The sequence below is a fragment of the Brachyistius frenatus genome, unplaced genomic scaffold (assembly GCF_029030835.1).
Source record: "Brachyistius frenatus isolate BFR_SWC_R1_liver_20210118 unplaced genomic scaffold, ASM2903083v1 Contig_191, whole genome shotgun sequence".
Classification (NCBI taxonomy): Eukaryota; Metazoa; Chordata; class Actinopteri; family Embiotocidae; genus Brachyistius; species Brachyistius frenatus.
The window spans coordinates 317,218-342,307 of NW_027210790.1; the positions used below are offsets into that span (position 1 = coordinate 317,218).

The window sequence follows — 25,090 nt, forward strand, 5'->3', positions numbered from 1 at the left end:
ACAGGAGACAGGAGACAGACAGGCGAGTGGAGACAGGAGGATGAAGGTGGAGGACAGCTGAACTTTGTCATCATGGACAGCAGAGGACGGAGAGGGACAAACGGATCGTTGAAACGTTCGTCCATCAAGCGCAGCGCGTCCTCTGGATCACAGAAGGTAAGACAGAGACACACCTGAGACATCTCAGACACCTGAGATGCATCTGAGACACCTGAGACACATCCGAGAGATCTGAGACACATTTGAGACACCTGAGACACATCTGAGACATCTGAGACACATCTGAGACATCTGAGACATCTGAGACATGAGACATCTGAGACACATCTGAGACACCTGAGACACATCTAAGGCATCTGAGACATCTGAGACACATCTGAGACACGAGACACATCTGAGAGATCTGAGACACATTTGAGACACCTGAGACACATCTGAGACACATCTGAGACACCTGAGACACATCTGAGACACATCTAAGGCATCTGAGACATCTGAATGTCTCTCAGCTTTATACACGTCCAGCAGATCTTAAATCTCTGAGGGGACATTTGGACATCGTGTCATCTCCAGTCTGTCCGTCCACATGTTGAGAAGACGTCTGTCTCTCTGTGACCTTTGACCTTTCCACTATAAAATGTTGATTGATATGATTGACAGCATCCTCCATGTTTCAGACAGTGTTCAAAGAGACGTTGTCATGGTAACAGGAGCATCGTAATCGATCAAAGAAATAATCAATAACTTTAATCTCAAGTTAAATATGATCAGATTGAAGAGCAAGTGACTCCTCCTCCTTCTCCTCCTCATCCTTCTCCTCCTCCTGTTCCTCCTCCTCCTCCTCCTTTTCTTCCTCCTCCTCCTCCCCCTCCTCATCCTTCTCCTCCTCCTCCTCTTCATCCTCCTCCTCCTCCTGTTCCTCCTCCTGTTCCTCCTCCTCCTGTTCATCCTCCTCCTCTTCATCATCCTCCTCTTCCTCCCCCTCCTTCTCCTCCTCCCCCTCTTCCTCCTCCTCCTCCTGTTCCTCCTCTTGTTCCTCCTCCTCTTCCTCCTCCTCTTCCTGTTCATCCTCCTGTTCCTCTTCCTCCTCCTCTTCCTCCTCCTCTTCTTCCTGTTCCTCCTCCTCCTTCTCCTCCTCCTCCTCCTGTTCCTCCTCATCCTCCTGTTCCTCCTCATCCTACTCCTCCTCCTCCTGTTCTTCCTCCTCCTCCTCCTGTTCCTCCTCATCCTTCTCCCCCTCCTCCTCCTGTTTCTCCTCCTCCTCCTCCTCTTGTTCCTCCTCCTGTTCCTCTTCCTGTTCCTCCTCCTCCTCTGTTCCTCCTCCTCCTCCTCCTCCTTCCTCCTCCTCCTCCTCCTGTTCCTCCTCCTCCTGTTCCTCCTCCTCCTCCTCCTCCTCAGGTCATGTGATCAGTTCAGCCTTCATGTGATTTCCACTCCACAAACACAATGAGTTGTTTGTTTCCTCTGATAAACATGTGACGGTGAAATCTGACAAACAAACAAACAAACAAACAAACAACAGACATCAGCTGATTATCAGATAATCTATTGATCACTTCACCTCCAGCTCTGTGTTCCTTACGTCCTGCCTCTGTTTTGTTGTGCACCGTTACCATGGTTACAGCTGTTGACGCCCACAGTGTCCACAGGCAGAAGATTTAATGAGACAAACTTCAGAAGAATGAAGCGAATAATTAAAATATTCAAATAATTAAATGTTAGAAGTAATAAAATGAAAACTAGAGAAACTTCCTGAGATAAAAAAAAAAGTAGACAATATTTTATTTCTCATCTTTTATTTATATTTCAGAGTTTAAAGAACCATCTTCTATAGTCTATATTCCAGTCACAGACTTCACTCTAGACCTTTATTTTGTTTTTATCACTTTAAACGTTTAAAGTCTGCGACTGGAATATAGAACTTATCTGCTTTCAAAATAAGAGCTTTAGATGAAATGACATTCATTCAACACTGAAACAAAAATACAGCTGGAAGTGTGAGAGAACTAAATGAAACTACATTTCCCATGAACCCTTTGGTCTTTTAGAGTTTGAGGTGTTGGTGTTGATGATGAGGAGAGGATGAAGAGCAGCCGGCTGTCAATGAGGAGTTGTTTTGAAGGATGAAGCAGGTTTTTATTTTGAAAGTCTCAGCAGAGCTTCACACAGGAACTATTGTGGAGATTGAATTTAACTATTGTGAAAGATTGATTAATTCTCATTGTCAGCTATATCATAAAAAATAAAAAATAAATCATGTTTTTGCCATCTGAATCACAAAGTGCGGTTTCCACGGTGATGCAGAGGAACAAATGGCTCCACTTCCTGTCGGCGTACAAAATAAAAGGCGGCGACACAGCGGCTCATTATGTAAATGAGGAGGACCTCTGAACAGCATTAATCCCATTTAAAACCCTGATAATCTAAATCCTGCCTCATTCATGCGCTGCGTTCATTGCTGCTGACGCTGTAATTGGTTTCTTTTTATTCAGAAACACGAAGGTGACGAACAAACACGTCCAAACTTTAAAATAATGTTTTAAATGTGAAGAAACTTCAGCGAACATTCATCTGTTTACGTGAAACGATCGTTGTCGAGTTATTAATTGAAACAGACTTTTTACTTTGTTACTTTAATGAGCTTCATCTGTCTTTCATGTTATTAGTATTAGTAGTAGTATTATCAGTATTATTATTAGTATTAGTATTAGTATTATTAGTAGTATGAGTATTATTATTAGTATTAGTATTAGTAGTAGTAGTAGTATTAGTATTAGTATTAGTTTTAGTATTATCATATTTCTAAAGAAAACCAGAAACTCTCACTTCAGACTGTTGTTCAGGTTTATAAATGAAAAAAACCCACTATTAGTGTAAATAAAAGTGTTTGGACGCTTTAGATTTTGGACGTTGGAGGTTTTGGACATTTGAAGTTTTGGACATTTGAGGCTTTGGACATTTGAGGTTTTGGACATTTGAAGTTTTGGATATTTGAGGTTTTGGACATTTGAAGTTTTGGACATTTGAGGCTTTGGACATTTGAGGTTTTGGACATTTGAAGTTTTGGATATTTGAGGTTTTGGACATTTGAAGTTTTGGACGCTTTAGATTTTGGACGTTGGAGGTTTTGTTGGATTTCTCAGAGCAGATTTGTGGCGGTGGAAGAAACCCTCTCGTGTGGACGCTCGGCGGGTCATGAGACTCCCAGAAGGATTAGCTCGGACCGGAGTCATGAGACCGGCTCCAACAAAGAGACGCTGCCTCACATGCTCGTCACATGAACCCGCTCAGCTGCATAAAGTCAACTCCTTCCTTATGTGTTGAGCTGCAGCCAGACTGCAGGAGCGCCGGGTCCTCACAGTCCTCGGAGACATCGGAGACCTCGGAGTCTCTTCGGAGACCTCAAGGAGGCCTCGGAGTCCTCAGAGACCTGCTGGTGTCCAGTCAGATTTTTTGGTTCCTCTTCGTCTGATGTGAAGATGAAGATGAAGATGAAGATGAAGATGATGCGTCTCAGAGGTTTGTTGGTCTCCATGTTTTCTTCCTGAGTTCAGTTTCTGAGCGTGTCGACAGATTTTATTCCAGCAGGATGAAATCAGACTGATTTAAAAAAAAAAAAAAACGTTAAACTTCACTGAAAACCTTATTTAAAAAAAAAATAAATAAAAAAAAAAAAAAAACTCTTAAATGTTCAGACTTCTGATTTTTCTACTTGAAACCACTTGGACAGATGATGTGGACAGATGTGGACAGCTGCAGCAGCCATGTTGTCCGTCCCCGGTTTAGAGTCTCAGCGGGACTCAGCTCAGCGTCCTGCTGCCGTTCGTCTTCAAAAAGAATCCACAGAACTGAAGTTACGTCTGTAACCACCGCTGCTTCAAAGGGAAAGTTTGGTGACACTCTTCGGATGAGGATGATGATGATGATGATGATGATGATGGAGGACTCATCATTCACGTGAAAAAGACAATATAAAAACGAAGATCCCGTGTGCCATTCGGATGTTAATCCTCCGTCATCATCCAGAGTGCAGGAATTTTACAAAGTGCAAACACACAATCACACACACACACACACACACACACACACACACACACACACACACACACACACACACACACACACACACACACACACACACACACACACACACACACACACAATCCTTAGTGCTGCATGGATTTAAACACACAGGAAACAGATTAAAGTGCAGCTCCGTGTGTTTTTCTGTGCAGCAGCAGGATTGTTGGAGGATAAGAGGATTCGGTGATAAAGAAATGGAAGCTCCCCTCTCCCGGTAACTCTCCCGGTAACTCCCGGTAACTCTCCCGGTAACTCCCGGTAACTCTCCCGGTAACTCCCGGTAACTAGCCGGATACGGTGGAGATCCGAGCGCGTTGATATTTCAGCGGTTTCACGCAGAGCTGCGACCAAATGCTGAATTTTATTTCAGTAAAATATGAATTCTATCTTAAAATGTCCTCCTGGATTCAGAGTTTCATCATATTTCAGCTCGTATTTCCACCGATGATTAACGTGCTGAATCGATGGTGTGAAGTCGGCGGTCCGATGGAGGCGTCGGCGCCACGACCCGCCTGATGTTTGTGGTTCTGGTTTCAGGTCCACCGAGCCTGGATCGAGAGGACCTTCCAGAAGAGAGAATGTGTCCAGATTATTCCCAGCAGAGACGCCACCAGGTACATTTATGTTTCAGTAGATTTCTGAAAATGTGAAGTCCTCAAGCTCTCCACGAGGGCCACATCTGGGCCGCGGGCCGCTGTTTTCTCCTCCTGCCAGTTTAAAGTCTTTGTGTTCGCGTCGGTGTCACTTGATCTTCACGTGAAAACAGCGTGTTCGCTGTCCTCCGTTTAATCTGAGGGACGTGGCGAGTCACATGTCATCGATTATCCGTGTGAGTTGCGATCATGTGACCCTGCAAGGAGACCAATGAGAGGACGGCTGGGTTGTTGCCATGGAGACTGTTTTCAGGCCGAATCTGATCCATGAAAAGTTTCTCTGAAATCATTTTCGGGTTCGTCTTAACGTAGGAAATATTCAGTCCTGCCACTTTGAATCTGAGTTCATTGTTGAACGAAGTGAAGTTCAAACCAGGTTGGATGAAGACTTGAAGTCAAATTATCTGCTCAGATTAGTTTTGGTTTTTTTCAGTTTAAAAGTGTCACTTGTTCTTCTGCAGTTGGTTGAAGCTGCTGAACTCCGTTCAGTTTCACAGGAAACGCTCACAGAGTTAAAATACAGAGAACCTAATTCATGCTCATGTTCTTCATGTCGTTCATGTTCTCCATGTTCTTCATGTTCTCCATGTTCTTCATATTCTCCATGTTCTCCATGTTCTCCATGTGGTTCAGGTGCAGCTGCGGTCAGCTGGTGACGCAGCACGCCGCCATCCCTCCGGGGGCCAAAGAGGGAGGAGCCCCGCTGGTCCAGCTGGAGGTCCAACCTGCAGAGAGATGGAGCGCCGTCAAACACACCCAGACGTCCCCGACCGACACCTACGGAGTGCTGGAGTTCCAGGGAGGAGGACACGTCAACAAGGCCATGGTACCCGACCACAGAGGGCAGCAGTTGGGGGTGATGGGTCATGTCTTCATGTCGCAGATCTTTGGCACTGACAGCCACTCCTCCTCCTTCTCCTCCTGCAGTTCATCAGGGTCTCCAATGACTCCAAACCAGACTCCCTGCTCCACCTGATGGTGAAGGACTGGCAGCTGGAGCTGCCCACGCTGCTCATCTCTGTCCACGGCGGCCTTCAGAACTTCGACCTGCCCCCCAAACTGAAGCAGGTCTTCGGTAAAGGACTGATCAAAGCCGCCGTCACCACCGGAGCCTGGATCTTCACCGGAGGAGTCAGTACAGGTACCGGACTCAGGACCTCCACCCTCTCAGACCACACCCAGGTCCTCCACCCTCTCAGACCAGCTGTTTGCTTCCAGACTTAAGCTAAGCTAACCTCTAATCTCTGATCCAGATCTCTGATCCAGATCTCTGATCCTGATCTCTGATCCAGATCTCTGATCCTGACCCCTCTGTGTTATTTCAGGAGTTATCCGCCATGTTGGAGACGCTCTGAAAGATCATTCGTCCAAATCCAGAGGCAAAGTCTGCGCCATCGGCATCGCACCGTGGGGGATCGTGGAGAACAAAGAGGACCTGATCGGGAGAGACGTAAGACAAACCAAACCAGACTGAACCGGACTAAACCAGTCTGAACCAGAACAAACCAGACATCGTCAGACTAAACCCGACTGATTCAGAGCAAACCAGACCGAACTGGACCGAACTGGTCCGAACTGGACCGAACCAGCCGCCTGAGTTACAGATACAAACAGAGCGTGTCATCTGCATAGAAACAGATATTCTAGATATTCTCCTCTTTGTTTTCGTGATAATGTTGCTAATATAGATTGTAAACAGTGGTATCCCTTTTTTGACTTGCTCCTCCCACCTCTAATTGGACCAATCACGTCTTTGTGTTCCAGGTGACCCGGCCCTATCAGACCATGTCCAACCCACTCAGCAAGCTGTCGATCCTGAACAGCAGCCACTCCCACTTCATCCTGTCCGACAACGGGACCAGCGGCAAGTACGGCGCCGAGGTCCGCCTCCGCCGTCAGCTGGAGAAGCACATCGCTCTGCAGAAGATCAACACACGTGAGTCACGAACATGTGACCTCCCCAAACAGCCAATCACCGGTGCTGTTCAGACCTCCAGAGTCTCATCGGTCCAGGTGACCAATCATGTGACCTGTGGGTTTCCCTTTGTCATCCTATGCCTGGAACTATCTGTAAGGCAGGGACAGCAAAGGGAGGCTCAGCTGTCACCCCTCACTTCAACCTCCGATGGACCGGGGGAACCAAACCCTGATGGGAACCAAACCCTGATGGGAACCAAACCCTGACGGGAACCAAACCCTGACGGGAACCAAACCCTGACGGGAACCAAACGCTGACGGGAACCAAACCCTGATGGGAACCACCGAAACAAGCAAACCCTGAAGAAACCACTGAAACAAGCAAACCCTGAAGAAACCACTGAAACACCTACAGACCCAAAAAGAACACTCAGACTGTTGAGAAGCAAACAAAGTGGTTACAGACTAGAAGAACAAGTTGATCTTAAATTACATTTCTAAATCCCTTAACGGTAGCACAATGCTAACTGCTTTACACGGTTCCTGCTTTGTGGCTATTCACTGGCTAGCAGTTTCCCCCTACTTCCATTCTTTGTGCTAAGCTAGGCTAACGTAACCCACAGAGGTGAATCTGAAATCTGAATCGTGTGACTGAGACTGAGAGTTATTATTTATTGGAGATATTGTGACTGTTCGGGATCAGATGTGCGTCCTGTGATCAGATCGCCGTCTCTGTGTGGGTCTCAGGTCTGGGTCAGGGGGTCCCGGTGGTGTGTCTGATCCTGGAGGGAGGTCCGAACGTCATCTCCATCGTGTTGGAGAGCCTGAAGGAGGAGCCTCCGGTGCCGGTGGTGGTTTGTGACGGCAGCGGTCGAGCCTCGGACATCATTTCCTTCGCTCACAGATACTGCGAGGAGGACGGGTGAGGACGTGTCCTGCTGCGTCAATAAACAATACAACGATGCTCATGATATGTTTACATTAATGATCATTAGTTAATGCAGTAATAAACATGAATTATTGATTAATTAACACTTAAATAATGTGTCCAGTAACTAAAGTTTTAATTTATACATTATTAATATTTATAAGGATGCTATTTATCTCCGTCTGATTGCCTTCAGTGTCTCCGTGTCTCCGTCTGATTGCCTTCAGTGTCTCCGTGTCTCCATCTGATTGCGTTCAGTGTCTCAGTGTCTCTGTCTGAGCGTCCTTCAGTGTCTCGGTGTCTCCGTCTGAGCGTCCTTCAGTGTCTCGGTGTCTCCATCTAAGCGTCCTCCAGTGTCTCGGTGTCTCCGTCTGAGCATCCTTCAGTGTCTCCGTGTCCCCGTCGGAGCGTCCTTCAGTGTCTCCGTGTCTCCGTCTGAGCGTCCTTCAGTGTCTCCGTGTCTCCGTCTTAGCGTCCTTCAGTGTCTCCGTGTCTCCGTCTGAGCGTCCTTCAGTCTCTCCGTGTCTCCGTCTGAGCGTCCTTCAGTGTCTCGGTGTCTCCGTCTGAGCGTCCCGTGTCTCTTCCACTGCAGGGTGGTGAGTGAGAGCGTGAAAGACCAGCTGCTGGTCACCATCCAGAAGACCTTCAACTACAGCCGCAGTCAGGCACAGCAGATCTTCCTCATGGTGATGGAGTGCATGAAGAAGAGAGCTCTGGTAGGTTAGACGGGGACAGACAAGAAGTGTCTTATGTATTCTTCTGGTTCTTCATCATCACCAATAAACCTGCTCTTCATCATAACATCCTGTCGTCACGTGTCGTCATTCATCCGTTCACCATCAGTAACCGACCGCGTCTCGCGTTACGTATAAACTCAGTTTATACGTGTTTCCTATTTCTGTTCCACAGTGGTGATTAAAAAGTTTATTAAACGTTTAAAATGTTCCATATTTCTTCATAAATGTCACATAAAACATCATCAGACTTACACACAGTAGATAAAAATATATACTTATTGATGAAAAATGTTAAGATTTTTTTAAAATCTTTTTATAAATATATCTATATATATAGATATAGATATCTATATATATAAATATTTAAAAAATATATATATCTATATATATTTGTATCTGTTTTAGTTTATTTTTTTCATTGTATTGATATTTTTATTTTATATTTGTTGGACATTTTGGGGAATTTTTATTGATATTTTTTCTGATAATTTTCGGGCATTGTATTAAAATTGTTTGGACAGATTTTATGTATCTAAGATTTATGAATATTCTTTTAGCTATTTTATTAATATTCTTATTAATATTGAGGTTTCTTTTAAAAAAAAAAGGATTTTTTTTATTTTTTTATTATATATATATATATATATATATATATGGTGAACGGATGAAATAAAATATATAAAAATTTCTTCCGATGGTTTTCTGATTTTTTTTTTGGTCACATTTTATTCAATTTTTTTTAATTAATTTTACAAATGTTTTTAATGCTCCTCTGAAAGAATATCTTCTTAGATTTTTTTAAACTTCTTAAAATCAAACCTTTGACTTCCAGTAACAGGTGATAATAACCATAATTAACCAGCAGGTAACCACGGTTACCTACAGTACACCGGTTATAATGATTGGACACTGCGGGACACAGAGGAGGACACCCGTCCTCGCTGTTCTCTGTCAGTCTCCGAGACATTAATATAATGATGGAGGTTTTACCTTTGACCCAAAACTGCTGCACTTAACACAGATTGTTCTGTGACCCTCCAACATTTATTTAATCCCACAATCCTCGGCTTCCTCCGGAGAACAGCTGCAGCACAACCAACATATATTTAAAAAAAAAAAAAAAAAAAAAAATCTCAACATCAATTCACTTAAACTGATCTGTTGTCAGATTAAAACACAGAGAAGCAGGTTCACGTGGTTCCACCGCAGAACAAGAACCAGAACCACGAGAACCAGAACAAGGTTAACAACAAGAACCAGAACCAGATCCAACACACCAAGAACCACAAGAACCAGAACCAGATTTAACACATGTAGATCAGTGTTGTTTTTTTTATTGTTTAAGTAGATCAGTGTTGTTTGTTTATTTGTGGAGATCACAGTGTTGTTTGTTTGTTATTGTAGATCACAGTGTTTAGGATGGGCTCAGAGGGACAACAAGACATTGAAATGTCCATTCTCACAGCTCTTCTCAAAGGTAACAACATCATCATCATCATCATTATTATTATTATTTTTTATTATTGTTTAATCTGCAAACATTTCTGCGTACCGACAGTTAGAATCTGAGCTGTTGTCTGTCATCTTTTTTCTTGATTTCAGGTACGAATGCGTCGGCGTCCGATCAGCTGAGTTTGGCTCTGGCCTGGAACAGAGTGGACATCGCCCGCAGTCAGATCTTCGTGTACGGACACCACTGGCCTGTGAGTTCACTGACATCTGTCAATCAATCAGAGTATCGATCCGTCATCCTGTCGGTCTGTAAACTTCACGATGCACCGTCTCTTTCTTCAGCCGGTCAGGGCTCAACCGACCGATCGTCCTAAAAGCCCCACCGCCCAGCGACCGGCTGCGGCAGCAGGAGGAGGGAAAGGGAAAGGCCGCGGGAAGAAGGGCAAAGGAGGCAAAACCAAACCGGAACCACCTGAAGAGACCGACCCCCGAAAACTAGAGCTGCTCAACTGGGTAAGAAACCAAGTCTGACGCAACGAACACCAACAGCATCCACTCACAGCTCAGCAGCTGTGCAGGAATCAGTGATGATGATGATGGTGGTGATGATGATGATGATGATGTTGGTCTTGGTGTTGGACAGGTGAACTCTCTGGAACAGGCCATGATGGACGCTCTGGTGTTGGACAGGGTGGACTTTGTTAAGCTGCTGATCGAGAACGGCGTCAACATCCACCACTTCCTCACCATCCCACATCTGGAGGAGCTTTACAACACGGTGAGACCCGACGTCACGCATCACACCACCAGAGTCCACGGGACACTGGTACAACCCCGTTCCCCAAAAAGTTGGGACGCTGTGTAAAATGTAAATAAAAACAGAAAGCAATGATTTGAAAAGCATGTTAACTCATATTAAGTTTACAAAAAGACAACAGATAAATGGTTTCTTCTTTGGAGAGTTTTAATGAAGAACTGTGTTCACAGACGATGGTTTTCACAAGTGTTCCTGAGCCCATGCAGTGATTTCCACTCCAGAATAGTGTGTTTTTAATGCAGTGCTGCCTGAGGGCCCGAAGATCACCACCATCCAATATTGGTTTCCAGCCTTGTCCCTTGTGTTCAGAGATTTCTCCAGATTCTCTGAATCTTTTAATGATATTATGAACCGTAGACGATGAAATCCACTAATTCTTTGTAGTTTTACATTGAAGAACATTATTCTTAGATTGTTGCACTATTTTCCCACACGGTCTTTCACAGAGTGGTGAACCTCTCCCCGTCTTCACTGCTGAGAGACTCTGACCTCTCTGAAATATATTTTTTTTTATACCAAATCATGTTACTGATCTGTTGCCATGGCAACATAATTAAATGTAAGATGTTCCATCCTTTTTTTTTTTTTTTTTTGTATCTTTACGCAACTTTTCTAGTCTTTCGTTGACCCTGTCACAACTTTTTTGAGACGTGTTGCTGCCATCAAATTCAAGATGAGCAGATATTTTTCATAAAACAATAACAGTTTCAACACTTGATTTGTTGTCTTTGGTCTATTTTATTTAAATATGAGTTTAAATGATTTACAGTGATCACATTCTGTTTTTATTTAAATTTTATACAGCGTCCCAACTTTTTCAGAAACCGGTTTGTAAGAATAATGATACAAGGAGAGCAAGATGAATATCTAAATATACAGAACATATAATGTAAAAAGATTACAGAAGAATAATATTAATGTAACAGTCCGTGTTCGATGTAATGGGATCACAGATATGCAGAATAAGATTATAGGATTTGTTCATTTGGATGGTGGGTCGGAAAGTCCATGTCAGTGGGAGCCTCCTGATGAGGTCAACTGCCCTCAGCAAGAGTTTGTTCCCATGGCGTGAGGTTTGGTCATGAAGGGCAGCCTGTTCAAGAAGATTATGTCCTTAAATCATCTGTCAAAGGTCTTTAAACGCCTCGGACACGACACATAGGGCTTTCATGCCTTTTAAACTCTTTGGACAGAACTGACCTTTTTCACAGCGGCAGACTGTTGACTGGTCGCAGCAGGAAAGGGGTCGGTAGAGGAAGGTCCGTACAGGAAGGTCCGTAGAGGAAGGTCAGTAGAGGAAGGCCCATAGAGGAAGGTCAGTAGAGGAAGATCAGTAGAGGAAGGTCCATAGAGGAAGGTCAGTAGAGGAAGGTCCATAGAGGAAGGTCAGTAGAGGAAGGTCCATAGAGGAAGGTCAGTAGAAGAAGGTCAGTAGAGGAAGGTCCATAGAGGAAGGTCAGTAGAGGAAGGTCCATAGAGGAAGGTCAGTAGAGGAAGGTCCGTAGAGGAAGGTCCGTAGAGGAAGGTCCGTGGAGGAAGCTCAGTAGAGGAAGGTCCATAGAGGAAGGTCAGTAGAGGAAGGTCTGTAGAGGAAGGTCCGTAGAGGAAGGTCCGTAGAGGAAGGTCTGTAGCGGAAGGTCTGTAGGAGGAAGGTCTGTAGGAGGAAGGTCTGCAGAGGAAGGTCCATAGAGGAAGGACACTAGGAGGAAGGTCTGTAGAGGAAGGTCAGTAGAGGAAGGTCTGTAGAGGAAGGTCAGTAGAGGAAGGTCCATAGAGGAAGGTCAGTAGAGGAAGGTCAATAGAGGAAGGTCAGTAGAGGAAGGTCCGTAGAGGAAGGTCCGTAGAGGAAGGACACTAGGAGGAAGGTCTGTACAGGAAGGACCATAGAGGAAGGTAGGAGGAAGGTCTGTAGAGGAAGGTCCATAGAGGAAGGTAGGAGGAAGGTCTATAGAGGAAGGTCAGTAGAGGAAGGTCTGTAGGAGGAAGGTCCGTAGAGGAAGGTCAGTAGAGGAAGGTCAGTAGAGGAAGGTCCGTAGAGGAAGGTCCGTAGAGGAAGGACACTAGGAGGAAGGTCTGTACAGGAAGGACCATTGAGGAAGGTAGGAGGAAGGTCTGTAGAGGAAGGTCCATAGAGGAAGGTAGGAGGAAGGTCTATAGAGGAAGGTCCGTAGAGGAAGGTCTGTAGAGGAAGGTCTGTAGGAGGAAGGTCTGTAGGAGGACACTAGGAGGAAGGTCTGTACAGGAAGGTCTGCAGAGGAAGGTCCGTAGAGGAAGGTAGGAGGAAGGTCAGGTCTGTAGGAGGAAGGTCTGTAGAGGAAGGTCAGTAGAGGAAGGTCCATAGAGGAAGGTCAGTAGAGGAAGGTCCATAGAGGAAGGACACTAGGAGGAAGGTCCGTAGAGGAAGGACACTAGGAGGAAGGTCTGTACAGGAAGGACCATAGAGGAAGGTAGGAGGAAGGTCTGTAGAGGAAGGTCCATAGACGAAGGTAGGAGGAAGGTCAGTAGAGGAATTTCCGTAGAGGAAGGTCCGTAGAGGAAGGACACTAGGAGGAAGGTCTGTAGAGGATGGTCAGTAGAGGAAGGTCCATAGAGGAAGGTCAGGAGAGGAAGGTCTGTAGAGGAAGGTCAGTAGAGGAAGGTCATGTAGAGGAAGGTCTGTAGAGGAAGGTCAGTAGAGGAAGGTCCATAGAGGAAGGTCAGTAGAGGAAGGTCAGTAGAGGAAGGTCAGTAGAGGAAGGTCTGTAGAGGAAGGTCCGTAGAGGAAGGACACTAGGAGGAAGGTCTGTACAGGAAGGTCAGTAGGAGGAAGGTCCGCAGAGGAAGGACCGGAGAGGAAGGTCCGTAGAGGAAGGTCAGTAGGAGGAAGGTCCGCAGAGGAAGGACCGGAGAGGAAGGTCTGTAGAGGAAGGTCAGTAGAGGAAGGTCCGTAGAGGAAGGTCTGAAGGAGAGGAAGGTCAGGTCTGTAGAGGAAGGTCTGTAGAGGAAGGTCAGTAGGAGGAATAGTCCGTAGGAAGGTCAGTAGAGGAAGGTCCGTAGAGGAAGGTCTGTAGAGGAAGGTCTGTAGAGGAAGGTCCGTAGAGGAAGGTCTGTAGAGGAAGGTCTGTAGGAGGAAGGTCTGTAGGAGGAAGGTCTGTAGAGGAAGGTCCGTAGAGGAAGGTCTGTAGAGGAAGGTCTGTAGAGGAAGGTCCGTAGAGGAAGGTCTGTAGAGGAAGGTCTGTAGAGGAAGGTCCGTAGAGGAAGGTCTGTAGAGGAAGGTCTGTAGAGGAAGGGCAGTCGGAGGAAGGTCAGTAGGAGGAAGGTCCGTAAAGGAAGGACCATAGAGGAAGTTCCGTAAAGGAAGGACCATAGAGGAAGGTCTGTAGAGGAAGGTCCATAGAGGAAGATCTATAGTAAAAAAAAATTTTAAAAACTACAAAAGACACTGATTGCAAAAAAAGCAAGAATCTTCTTTCCTTTGGTGTCATGTGGAGCAGATTGGTGGAACGGTGGCACACAAACACACAAACTCCAGCTTTTGTTGTCGGATAAAAGTCTGTTGAGAAGTCGTGTTACGAAAGAAAAGCTCTCTGCTTTAACCTCTATATTCTGACTGGCTGCTGATCTGCGGCTTAAAGTCCATCAGAGCGACACTCCATCTTCTGTCTCTAATCTTAATCTGGTCCACTGACATAAAAAGCCCTGAAAACATGTGAGTCATATTACAGATTACAGAGCAGCTCTCTGCTGCCGTCTCTGTTCTCATCAGGGTAATTTCGTTAAACTGTCACTAATCAGTGATTAACTGTGTTAGTCAGCTGCTGTTTGATTTCTCATCACTGTGTCTTTGTGGTTTGTTTCTGCAGAAGTTGGGACCAGCCAACACGCTGCACTTTGTGGTACGAGACGTCAAGAAGGTGAGCGCTGCAGTCAGGAGCCTCTCACTCCATCTCAACATCTGTCACCACAGAAACCCCCATCCAGAGCAGAAGTATGTGGACAGCTCCTCATGTTCTGTTCTTCAGGCTCAGAGTTTCAGCACATTTAGTTTGAAGGAAAACCAGAATCACTTCCTGGTGGTTGTTTACCTCCTCCAACCAGTTAGCTGTCAGTCTCCATCCATTTCTGTCTAAACTATAAACTGGATATGAAAGTGTTCATAGTTTCCAGGTCTGAAAAGTTAGTCAAAAGTGATGCAGAAGTTTCTGAAGCTGCAATACCAGCGAGTGCCACTAGAGGTCGGCTCCAAAAAGCCTCCGGCTCCATAGACTCCCATTCAACTTCTCTCATCAAATCCAAAGTGAATAAAATGTGTCCATCAGTTATCTCGGTGTTGTTAGCTAAAGTCACTCCTTCTTATTAGTTTTCTGGAGGTCCATCTGAAAATAATCCCTCATTCATTAGAAAAGAAGATTCAAGAAGACCTGTTTTTGGGGGCGTGTCTGTTTGATTGACAGGCCTGTGGTACAGTCATGTTACAGCTATCGGTGGGCGGGACGTAGTATCGTCAGGTTTCCGATCAGATCGGTCAGCTCCACCGCTGGCTCCTACCCCAGCTCGTCCAAATATGGTCACTTCCTGCTCCAAACCGCTCCGAACTAGCAAAGATGGTGACGGACAGAATCTGAACTGGAGGATTCATAACGTTCACAAACCAACGATGACATCACTGATGGTTGATGACATCACTGATGGTTGCCGCTCGGTCCAGACTCATGTAATATATGTTGTGAAGACTTTGAAGGAATTTGTCCAACAAAGCTGAGTCTGATAAAACACAGATTTGTAACAGGAAGTCTCTGACCCTCATTTATCTGTTGGGATATTTCTTTCTGTTTAGATCTCAGATTTATTTCTAATCAGTTTTTCTCAGTGAGAGAAGGAAACCAGCTAATAAAAGAAAATGTCTGTCTGAGTAAAAGCTGCATCACCTTCTGTTGTGTGTTTCAGGGGAATCTTCCTCCGGATTACCAGATCACGCTCATCGATATTGGGCTGGTGCTGGAGTTACTGATGGGCGGAGCCTACCGCTGCAAGTACACCAGGAAGAGCTTCAGGACACTGTATAACAACCTGTACGGCCTCAAGAGAGTGAGTAAACCTGGAGGCATACTGGACGTCTTCATGGTTTCACTGACAGCTCGGTTGACTCTTCGGTGGTTACAGAGAAGTTTTGTGTGTTTTGAAGAAAAATCTAATTCTGCTTTTGTCACTAATCATCCTTCCAGAAAAATGTATATTCTGTCGTGAGTACACTGATCTTGTCATCTTGTGTCTTGCAGCCCAAAGCTCTGAAACTTCTCGGCATGGAGGTACGCATGTGGTCCCATGTGTCCCAATTTGGAAGTGATCGGGTCTCAGAGGAAGACCTGCTGACCGGTTCTGGTCTTGTTCCTTGCAGGACGACGAGCCCTGCCTGAAGCAGAAGGGAAGGAAGAACAAGAAGAAGGAGGAGGAGGTGGACATCGACGTGGACGACCCTGAGGTCAGCAGGTTCCAGTACCCCTTTCACGAGCTGATGGTGTGGGCTGTGCTGATGAAGCGCCAGAAGATGGCACTGTTCCTGTGGCAGCGCGGCGAGGAGGCCATGGCGAAGGCTCTGGTGGCCTGCAAACTCTACAAGGCCATGGCCCACGAGTCGTCCCAGAGCGAGCTGGTGGACGACATCTACCAAGACCTGGAGAACAACTCCAAGTGAGTCCCATGCAACCAGAGACCAGGACCTGGACCCTGGTCACCCTGTTTGGGTTCTGCTCAGGTTCTGTTTATCCTGTTTAAGCCCTCAGTTCCGGTTCAGTTCAGCTGGATGAACAAAGAGGAAATGGTAGTTTAACGTGTCCCCTTGAACCCGCTGTACGTCCTGTGAAGGTTGCTGGTGTGCAGTGAACTTGCGGTGTCTCTGCAGGGAGTTTGGTCAGCTGGCCTATGAGCTGCTGGACCAGTCGTACAAACACGACGAGCAGGTGGCCATGAAGCTGCTGACCTACGAGTTGAAGAACTGGAGTAACTCCACCTGTCTGAAGCTGGCGGTGGCCGCCAAACACCGGGACTTCATCGCCCACACCTGCAGCCAGATGCTGCTCACCGACATGTGGATGGGCTGCCTGAGGATGGGCAAGAGCAACAGCCTGAAGGTACCAGCAAGCACTGGTCCAAACACGAGGCACACTCCTTCTTCTCAAAGTCCTAACTCAGTCCAATCTGAACTTTCACACATGAAACACATATGTTTAGATTCAGCGTGACTTCCACTTCCTGAGGATGTAATTCCTCCAGACATCTGTATATTAACAGAGTTTCATTTGAGCCTCTCCTGTCCCCCTCTTGTCCCGTCTCCAGGTGATTTTAGGGATCATCTTCCCTCCTGCCATTCTGCTCATGGACTTCCGCCTCGGAGATGAAGCCTCACATTATTCATCCAAAGACGACGTTGACGGAAAAACCAAAAACGATGACAAATCGAACAAAGTAGGAAATAAAAACAGCGGTGGCGGTGTCATTAATGTCGTCATCGGGTCGAAGCAGTCAGAGTAAGTGGGAGTTTGTTTTCAGGATGCCGTCTCTAATGTCGACGCCATGTCAAAAAAAGGAGACGAAGAAGAAAACCAGACAAAGCACCGCAGGAGGATTCCCATGGGGAGGCAGATCTATGAGTTCTACAACACTCCCTTCACCAAGTTCTGGTTCACCACGGTGAGTGCTCATTCTTTAAAGGGAACCATATGTTCTGTAGCAGCTACCAATATCTTTGTAATAATATTAGCTTTATAAAGATCCCTTTAGAAGGTCACAGCCCAGGGTTTGATGAAGTAACAGTGACGTCTGAATTACTGGACTCTTGTTTACGAACATGCCTTTCCAAATGTGTTTTTGCAAAACTGTTTTCTTTGACTGAAGACTCAAAATCAGCCAAAACCACATTTAATTTCCAAAATTAAACAGGAAACAAGTGTCCAAACGCCCCCAATCTCATCACTTCTTCCAGATGTATTTTATATTTTTTTGGTTGCAGTTTACAGGTTTTAGTTTCGATTGTTTTTACCTCTCGGTCGATATGTATTGTCAGATCGCATACCTGGTGTACCTGATGTTGTACAACTACATCATCCTGGTGAAGATGGAGCGGTGGCCGTCTCTGCAGGAATGGATCGTCATCTCTTATATCATCACTCTGGGACTAGAGAAAGTCAGACAGGTAAACATCAAACACACACCTAGGCCGTCAGGACGAGACTGTTACGTGGTTTTTGATTCTCGAATTGTAGCATCAGATGGATCCACGTCAAGTCCTCTAATCTAGGTCAGTGAAGGCGTCCCACAGGGCTCCGGTCTTGGTCCTCTTACATTCACCATGAACCTTATCGTAATGTACAGCTCTATGCTGATGATGCAGTTTTTCTAAATCATGTGATCTGACCATCTGATACATTTCAGATCCTGATGTCAGAGCCAGGGAAGCTGAAGCAGAAGATCAACGTGTGGTTGGAGGACTACTGGAACATCACAGACCTGGCGGCCATCTCGGTTTTCCTGCTGGGTCTCCTGCTGCGGCTGCAGAACGAGCCCTACATGGGCTACGGACGCGTCATCTACTGCGTCGACATCATCTTCTGGTACATCCGAGTCCTAGACATCTTCGGGGTCAACAAGTACCTGGGCCCCTACGTCATGATGATCGGGAAGATGGTACGATGCCACGCGCACACATTCAGTCTCACTTTACTTTACAGGGAAAGTAGGTTTACAGCCAGGTCGCAGTGTTACACAGCTGTATGTACAACTACCGTTACTTCAGAGTACAAGTACTTCATCACAGTGAAAGGCCCTGCATTCAAAGTATTATCAGCTTCATGCAGGTACAATATCAGCAGTCTAAGTACAACCCTGTTTCCAAGAAAGTTAGATTATTATAATGATGTTTTGTCAACCATGTAAACACATATTTTATTAAAAGATAAATCAAAGACAACATATCAAATGTTGAAATGGAGAAATTTTATTTTATGAAAAATATATTTTGAATTTGATGGCAGCAACATGTCTCAAAATATTTGGGATAGGGGCAACAAAAGACTGGAAAAGTTGTGTAACGCTAAAAAAGGCATCTGGTGGAACATCTCACAACTAATTCGGTTACCATGGCAACATGATTGGATATAAAAAGATGATTTCAGAGAGGTAAAGTCTCTCAGCAGTGAAGATGGGGAGAGGTTCACCACTCTGTGAAAGACTTTGTGGGTAAATAGTTCAACAATCTAAGAATAATGTTCCTCAACGTAAAACTACAAAGAATTAGTGGATTTCATCGTCTACGGTTCATAATATCATTAAAAGATTCAGAGAATCTGGAGAAATCTCTGAACACAAGGGACAAGGCTGGAAACCAATATTGGATGGTGGTGATCTTCGGGCCCTCAGGCAGCACTGCATTAAAAACACACTATTCTGGAGTGGAAATCACTGCATGGGCTCAGGAACACTTGTGAAAACCAATATTGGATGGTGGTGATCTTCGGGCCCTCAGGCAGCAGTGCATTAAAAACACACACTATACGTGAAGTGGAAAACTGTCCCGAGGTTGAAAGCTTCGTGTCTCCACTTGTCTCCAGATGATCGATATGTTGTACTTCGTGGTCATCATGCTGGTGGTGCTGATGAGTTTCGGTGTAGCTCGGCAGGCCATCCTCCACCCGGACGAGAAGCCAACGTGGCGTCTGGCTCGCAACATCTTCTACATGCCCTACTGGATGATCTACGGAGAGGTGTTTGCTGACTCCATAGACCGTAAGACTAGAGTCCATAGTAAGATACCTGTTAGTCCTCACCCTGTCCTCACCCTGTCCTCACCTGGTCCTCACCCTGTCCTCACCCATTCCTCACCCTGTCCTCGCCCTGTCCTCACCCTGTACTCACCCTGTCTTCTCCCTGTCCTCAACCTGTCCTCACCCTCTCCTCACCTGGTCCTCATCCTTCACCCTGTCTTTACCCTGTCCTCACCCTGTCCTCACCCTGTACTCACCCCATCTTCAACCTGTCCTCACTCTGTCCTCACCCTCTCCTCACCTGGTCCTCATCCTTCATCCTGTCCTCACCCTATCCTCACCCTGTCCTCACCCCATCTTCACCCTGTCCTCAACCTGTCCTCACTCTGTCCTCACCCTCTCCTCACCTGGTCCTCATCCTTCACCCTGTCCTCACCCTATCCTCACCCTGTCCTCACCCTGTCCTCACCCTGTACTCACCCCGTCTTCTCCCTGTCCTCAACCTGTCCTCACCCCCTCCTCACCTGGTCCTCATCCTTCACTGTCTTTACCCTGTCCTCACCCTGTCCTCACCCTGTCCTCACCCCATCTTCACCCTGTCCTCACCCTGTCCTCACCCTGTACTCACCCCGTCTTCTCCCTGTCCTCAACCTGTCCTCACCCCCTCCTCACCTGGTCCTCATCCTTCACTGTCTTTACCCTGTCCTCACCCTGTCCTCACCCTGTCCTCACCCCATCTTCACCCTGTCCTCACCCTATCCTCACCCTGTCCTCACCCTGTCCTCACCCTCCTCAAACTGACTATATTTGTGCCAGTATTTACCTCCAGATTATAATAATAAAGATTAAAAAGTTGTTTACATGAATAAAGTTATAATATTTGTTTAATGTTATCTTCCTCCTCAGTGGCTCCAACATAAAGTCTTCCTCTCTGACTGATGATGATTGATTGATTACTTTCTGTCTGTCTCTCTTCTGTTTACCGCCCACCTCTGATGGACAGTTTATGCGATGGAGATCAACCGTGAGTGTTTGAGAAGTGATGGTCGTGAATGTGGTTGTTAGTATTCGTGAGACATGAACTGTGTTAAAATGTCTAGCAAACAAACAGATGTTTGACTGATGAGTGAAATAACACCTGAACCTATGTGTGTGTGTGTGTGTGTGTGTTTGTGTCTCAGCTCCGTGTGGAGACAACTTGTATGATGAAGATGGGAAGAAGCTTCCTCCCTGTATCCCGGGAGCCTGGCTCACCCCCGCCATCATGGCCTGTTACCTGCTGGTGGCCAACATCCTGCTGGTCAACCTGCTCATCGCCGTCTTCAAGTGAGTCCACTGTTACAGCAGAGACAGCAGAGACACTGTAACACTGTAACACTAACACTGTAACGTACAACAGACTCTGTAACACAGTAACACAGTAACACTGTAACATACAACAGACACACTGTAACACTGTAACGTACAACAGACTCTGTAACACGGTAACACGGTAACACTGTAACACTGTAACATACAACAGACACACTGTAACACGGTAACACGGTAACACAGTAACACTGTAACACTGTAACACAGTAACACTGTAACACTGTAACATACAACAGACACACTGTAACACGGTAACACAGTAACACTGTAACACTGTAACACTGTAACATACAACAGATACACTGTAACAAGGTAACACAGTAAAACTGTAACACTGTAACACTGTAACACTGTAACACTGTAACACTGTAACACAGTAACACTGTAACATACAACAGACACACTGTAACACTGTAACACGGTAACATACAACAGACACGGTAACACGGTAACACGGTAACACGGTAACACGGTAACACGGTAACACTGTAACACGGTAACACGGTAACATGGTAACACTGTAACACTCCCTGCAGCTCTAACCTCCCTCCTCTTCCTCCACAGCAACACCTTCTTCGAGGTGAAGTCCATCTCCAACCAGGTGTGGAAGTTCCAGCGCTATCAGCTGATCATGACCTTCCACGACCGCCCCATCCTGCCCCCCCCGCTCATCGTCTTGCCCCACATTTACATTGTGCTGAAGAGGCTGTGTTGCCACTGCAGACAGAGGCCGGAGGGCGACCAGGACGACCGCGAGAGACGACTCCGTAAGTCAGAGACGCTTAATTAAAACTGGATCCGCTTTGGTTTTTACATTATGATACCGAGGCTGCATCCTAACTAACGCCTTTTCATTTTAAATCGTACAACTTTCACTACGTTTACAGGAGTAGATCTAATCAGACAGACAGCGTTTAGCGTTCTTAGCTTTTTCTGCATAAATGAAAACAAAAACTAAAGTTGAATTTGATATTAAAACATCTTATTTCAGTCTTTAGATTCATTTTTGGCCACGTGTCTGTCTGAGCTGCAGTAACTGGAGGTTTTTTCCAGGGCAGCTAGTTAGCATCTGCTGTTAGCATGCGTGGAACATTGGTAAATTATGGCAACAGAAAAAACACTCCCCTTCTAAACTTCATGAAAACTAAAGATTCTTTCAGTAATGTGGAATTTTCTTCTTGAAAAAGGTTCAGGAGCCGGTATCTAAGTAAAGGTCTGTCTGCTGTGTTTCGTCAGAGCTGGTGCTGAGCGCCGACGAGCTGAAGAGTCTTCATGAGTTCGAGGAGCAGTGTGTGGAGGAATACTTCAGAGAGAAAGACGACGAGAAGCAGTCGTCCAACAATGAGCGAATCCGAGTCACGTGTGAGAGGTCAGCAGGACAAACTCCATCCACATATGATAAACCTAAAAGTTTTCTCTCTCTCAGTGAAAGTTTCCTCCAAAGTATCAAATAAACTTTATAGGTTCCATGCGGGGAAATTAAATTATCACAGCAGCAAACTGAACTGTAACAGAAGCTTGAATTGCTGCTTTTCAATTGGGAGTCGATCACAGTCTTGGTATAAAAGAGTTCGTAGCTTCAGGTCTGTAAAATGGTTCTGATCCAGAAGTGTCTTCAGCTGCAATACCAGCGAGTGCCACTAGAGGTCGGCTCCAAAAAGCCTCCGGCTCCATAGACTCCCATTCAACTTCTCTCATCAAATCCAAAGTGAATAAAATGTGTCCATCAGTTATCTCGGTGTTGTTAGCTAAAGTCACTCCTTCTTCTTAGTTTTCTGGAGGTCCATCTGAAAATAATCCCTTATTATTTATCACGTCCTGCAGGAGCCAATAATAACAGACAATGTTGTCATGTTGACGTTTAAGGTTTGGTTGATCGTTTTGTTCCGCCCCCATTTGCCCTGTTTAACTTACTGCATTACGAACTAGAGCAACATTAGTGCTTCCTGTGTACTCAGGGTGGAGAACATGTCCATGCGTCTGGAGGAGGTGAACGAGAGGGAGCACTCGATGAAGGCGTCCCTGCAGATGGTGGACCTCCGCCTGGCTCAGCTGGAGGAGTTCTCCGGTCGTATGATGAACGCACTGGAGAAGATGGCGGGCGTCGACCGGGCCATGCTCGTGTGCTCGCACTCGAGAGCGTCGTCCGTGTGCGAGCCGGCCGCTCTGCTGCGGCACGGCAGCATGAACAGCTCCGACGGGTACAGCCTGTACCGGTACCAGCTGGAGCACGACGACAGGACGTCGGTGTCCGGAGACGTGGAGGGAACCGACAAGAAGGTCCAGCTGAGTCCAGAGAGACGAGGAGGGAACGCCAAGGGAGGAGGCGCGTCAGGTAGGTATTGGTAGTTTCCTGTCTGTTGCTGTGTCTTTTGAAACCCGGAGAACACAAACCACCTGAACTGTGTCACCATGGCAACAGGCTTCTCCAACATGACAGTGCGTTGAAAACAGACAAGAACCGGAATTCTGTTCCCCAAAAATGTTATGCAAAATCGGATGTTTCTCTGCTCAAGTTTCAGGCCGGTTGGTCGGCAACAGGATCAGTTTCAGAAGGTTTTGATCAACAACAGCATCCAACAGTCTCAATGTTCTTATTTTACGTTTGTTCTAAATTGAAAAACATCTCAATCCAAATATCAGTTTGAGTGAAAAATGCCCCTGAATGTCAATGATTGGCTGTTTGAACTCGTTGCTTCCTGTTTTGTAGGTGGTGCGACCCTGGAGGTTCGAGGACTGAAGGACAGGAGACAGTCTCTGTCCAACGTTGACATCCTGATCTCCCCCTGCGACCCGGAGCTCAGGCCCCCCGACGCCGACCCCACCTCCCCCCGGGCCGAGCTGACGGACGCTGACTCGGACAAACCGCTGGAGAAGAGCCGACTGGAGGCGGCGGTGTCCTTCCCCCTGGAGATGTCGAAGGTCATGCAGTATTTACCTTCTCTGACTCTCAGCAGCTCGTCCAACAGTAAGTCCATCAGCAGCGTTGTCTCTGGCCCCCCCCAGACGGACCAGGAGGGTTTGGACCGCAGAGCGACGAAAAAAGGACAGGAAGTAGGAGAGTCCAGTGAGGAACAAGAGGGTGACGCTAAGGACGGTAACCATGGTAGCAGAGAGGAGGAGGAGGAGCTGCTGCTGGGGGACGACAGGATGTACCCGACGCTGCGCTCCAAGAGCCTCAATGCCAAGTCGAGGAAGACGAGGCCGAAGAGGAAGGAAGACGAGGAGACGCCTCGCTCAGCCAGCAGCGTCAAGGACCTGGTGTCGGCGTTCAGCGGGGGGGCCGTGGTCCAGGACCCAGTCCAGGACCCGGTCCAGAGACTCTGACTGCTGAAGAACTGAGGTGACGATCCGATGTCCCCACATCGAGTATGTCGGAGACTTAACGGGACAAAGAGCTGCTTTTCTGATTAAATATTCATTCTTCACACAGAATAAAACTTCAGTTCATCAGGGATTTAAATGTGTCCTGAAGTCCCAACTATAACCAAACATGAACCTCCACGACCTCTGACATTTCTGGAAACGTCAGCAAACACGTCACAACTCATGAACTCGTGGCTTCTAGAAGATTTCGAGTTCTGACGTGGTGAATACCACCAGAGGGCGACGTTCATACAGAATCTCCTCGTGAATAAGCCCTGATTAGTTTCACCTGTCCCTCTTTGTCCTTCCCTCCCTGCTGTATTCATGCTGCGTTCAAATGGAACTCGTAACCTCGTGGTTCCAACACGGGAAGTCGTGTCCACCGTATGCTCAAGTGAATAAGTCATAAAAATACTGTTGCTAAGGAACATGGAGGGCGTCTAGAAGCCACAGAGGCTAACAGTTTCTCAAGCTAACAGGAAATACAAAGACGGGAAGAGGGAAAAGAAGATCAACATGTTCCTCAGACGTTGGCTGTTATCTAAGTTATGAAGACAAGCTCTACGTGACTGAAACTACAATATATCAGCTGAACATCCAACCAGACATGAACCTCTGTGACCTCTGACCTTTCTGGAAACGTCAGCAGACACACAACTGGTGAGCTGGAGGTTGATAGAAGATGTAGCGTTGTGACATGGTGAAAACCACAAGAGGGCGCCGTTCATACGTCTCTTCTCTGTTCACGGTGAATACGACAACATTTGAACACAGCATGTTGCCTAGGTTACGTTGAGTTAATCAGCGGGTTAATGATAAGAAGTTGTAGAAAATGAACTCTTACAAACAATTCTACAGTGAATTCATGTTTTGTTTGTTCGACAGATGATTTTATATTTTAAGATGAACGTTATTGTTTTTTTTGTTTCGACACAACAAACAGATAATTATTAATTATTGATCCTGAATTTAATCGTTCTCACTTCCCGCCATGTGAATCTGTGAACTGGTCTGACCTCTGCTCACAC

The 25,090-nt window shown here is 46.2% G+C and overlaps 1 protein-coding gene across 1 annotated transcript; it reads left to right on the top strand.

Moving 5' to 3' along the window:
* The first annotated feature begins 72 nt into the window (after positions 1-72).
* LOC138632702 (transient receptor potential cation channel subfamily M member 1-like) lies at positions 73-24,023 on the top strand. Its single transcript, XM_069718456.1, has 28 exons — positions 73-156; positions 4,621-4,697; positions 5,370-5,562; positions 5,664-5,877; positions 6,062-6,186; positions 6,501-6,672; positions 7,401-7,575; positions 8,174-8,297; positions 9,723-9,795; positions 9,921-10,039; positions 10,113-10,283; positions 10,414-10,548; positions 14,430-14,480; positions 15,514-15,654; positions 15,846-15,875; positions 15,965-16,257; positions 16,469-16,697; positions 16,903-17,031; positions 17,116-17,256; positions 17,630-17,758; positions 17,998-18,249; positions 19,173-19,347; positions 20,329-20,349; positions 20,507-20,651; positions 21,261-21,463; positions 21,933-22,065; positions 22,655-23,031; positions 23,407-24,023. The coding sequence occupies exons 1-28, from the start codon at positions 73-75 to the stop codon at positions 24,021-24,023; spliced, it is 4,728 nt and encodes a 1,575-aa protein (XP_069574557.1).
* Positions 24,024-25,090: the final 1,067 nt, after the last annotated feature.

Coding starts and splice junctions, on each gene's coding strand:
- LOC138632702 (XM_069718456.1), top strand. CDS start 73: ATGGACAGCAGAGGACGGAGAGGGACAAACGGATCGTTGAAACGTTCG. Junction 4,698..5,369: donor CCCAGCAGAGACGCCACCAG/GTACATTTATGT, acceptor CATGTGGTTCAG/GTGCAGCTGCGGTCAGCTGG. Junction 20,350..20,506: donor TTATGCGATGGAGATCAACC/GTGAGTGTTTGA, acceptor TTTGTGTCTCAG/CTCCGTGTGGAGACAACTTG.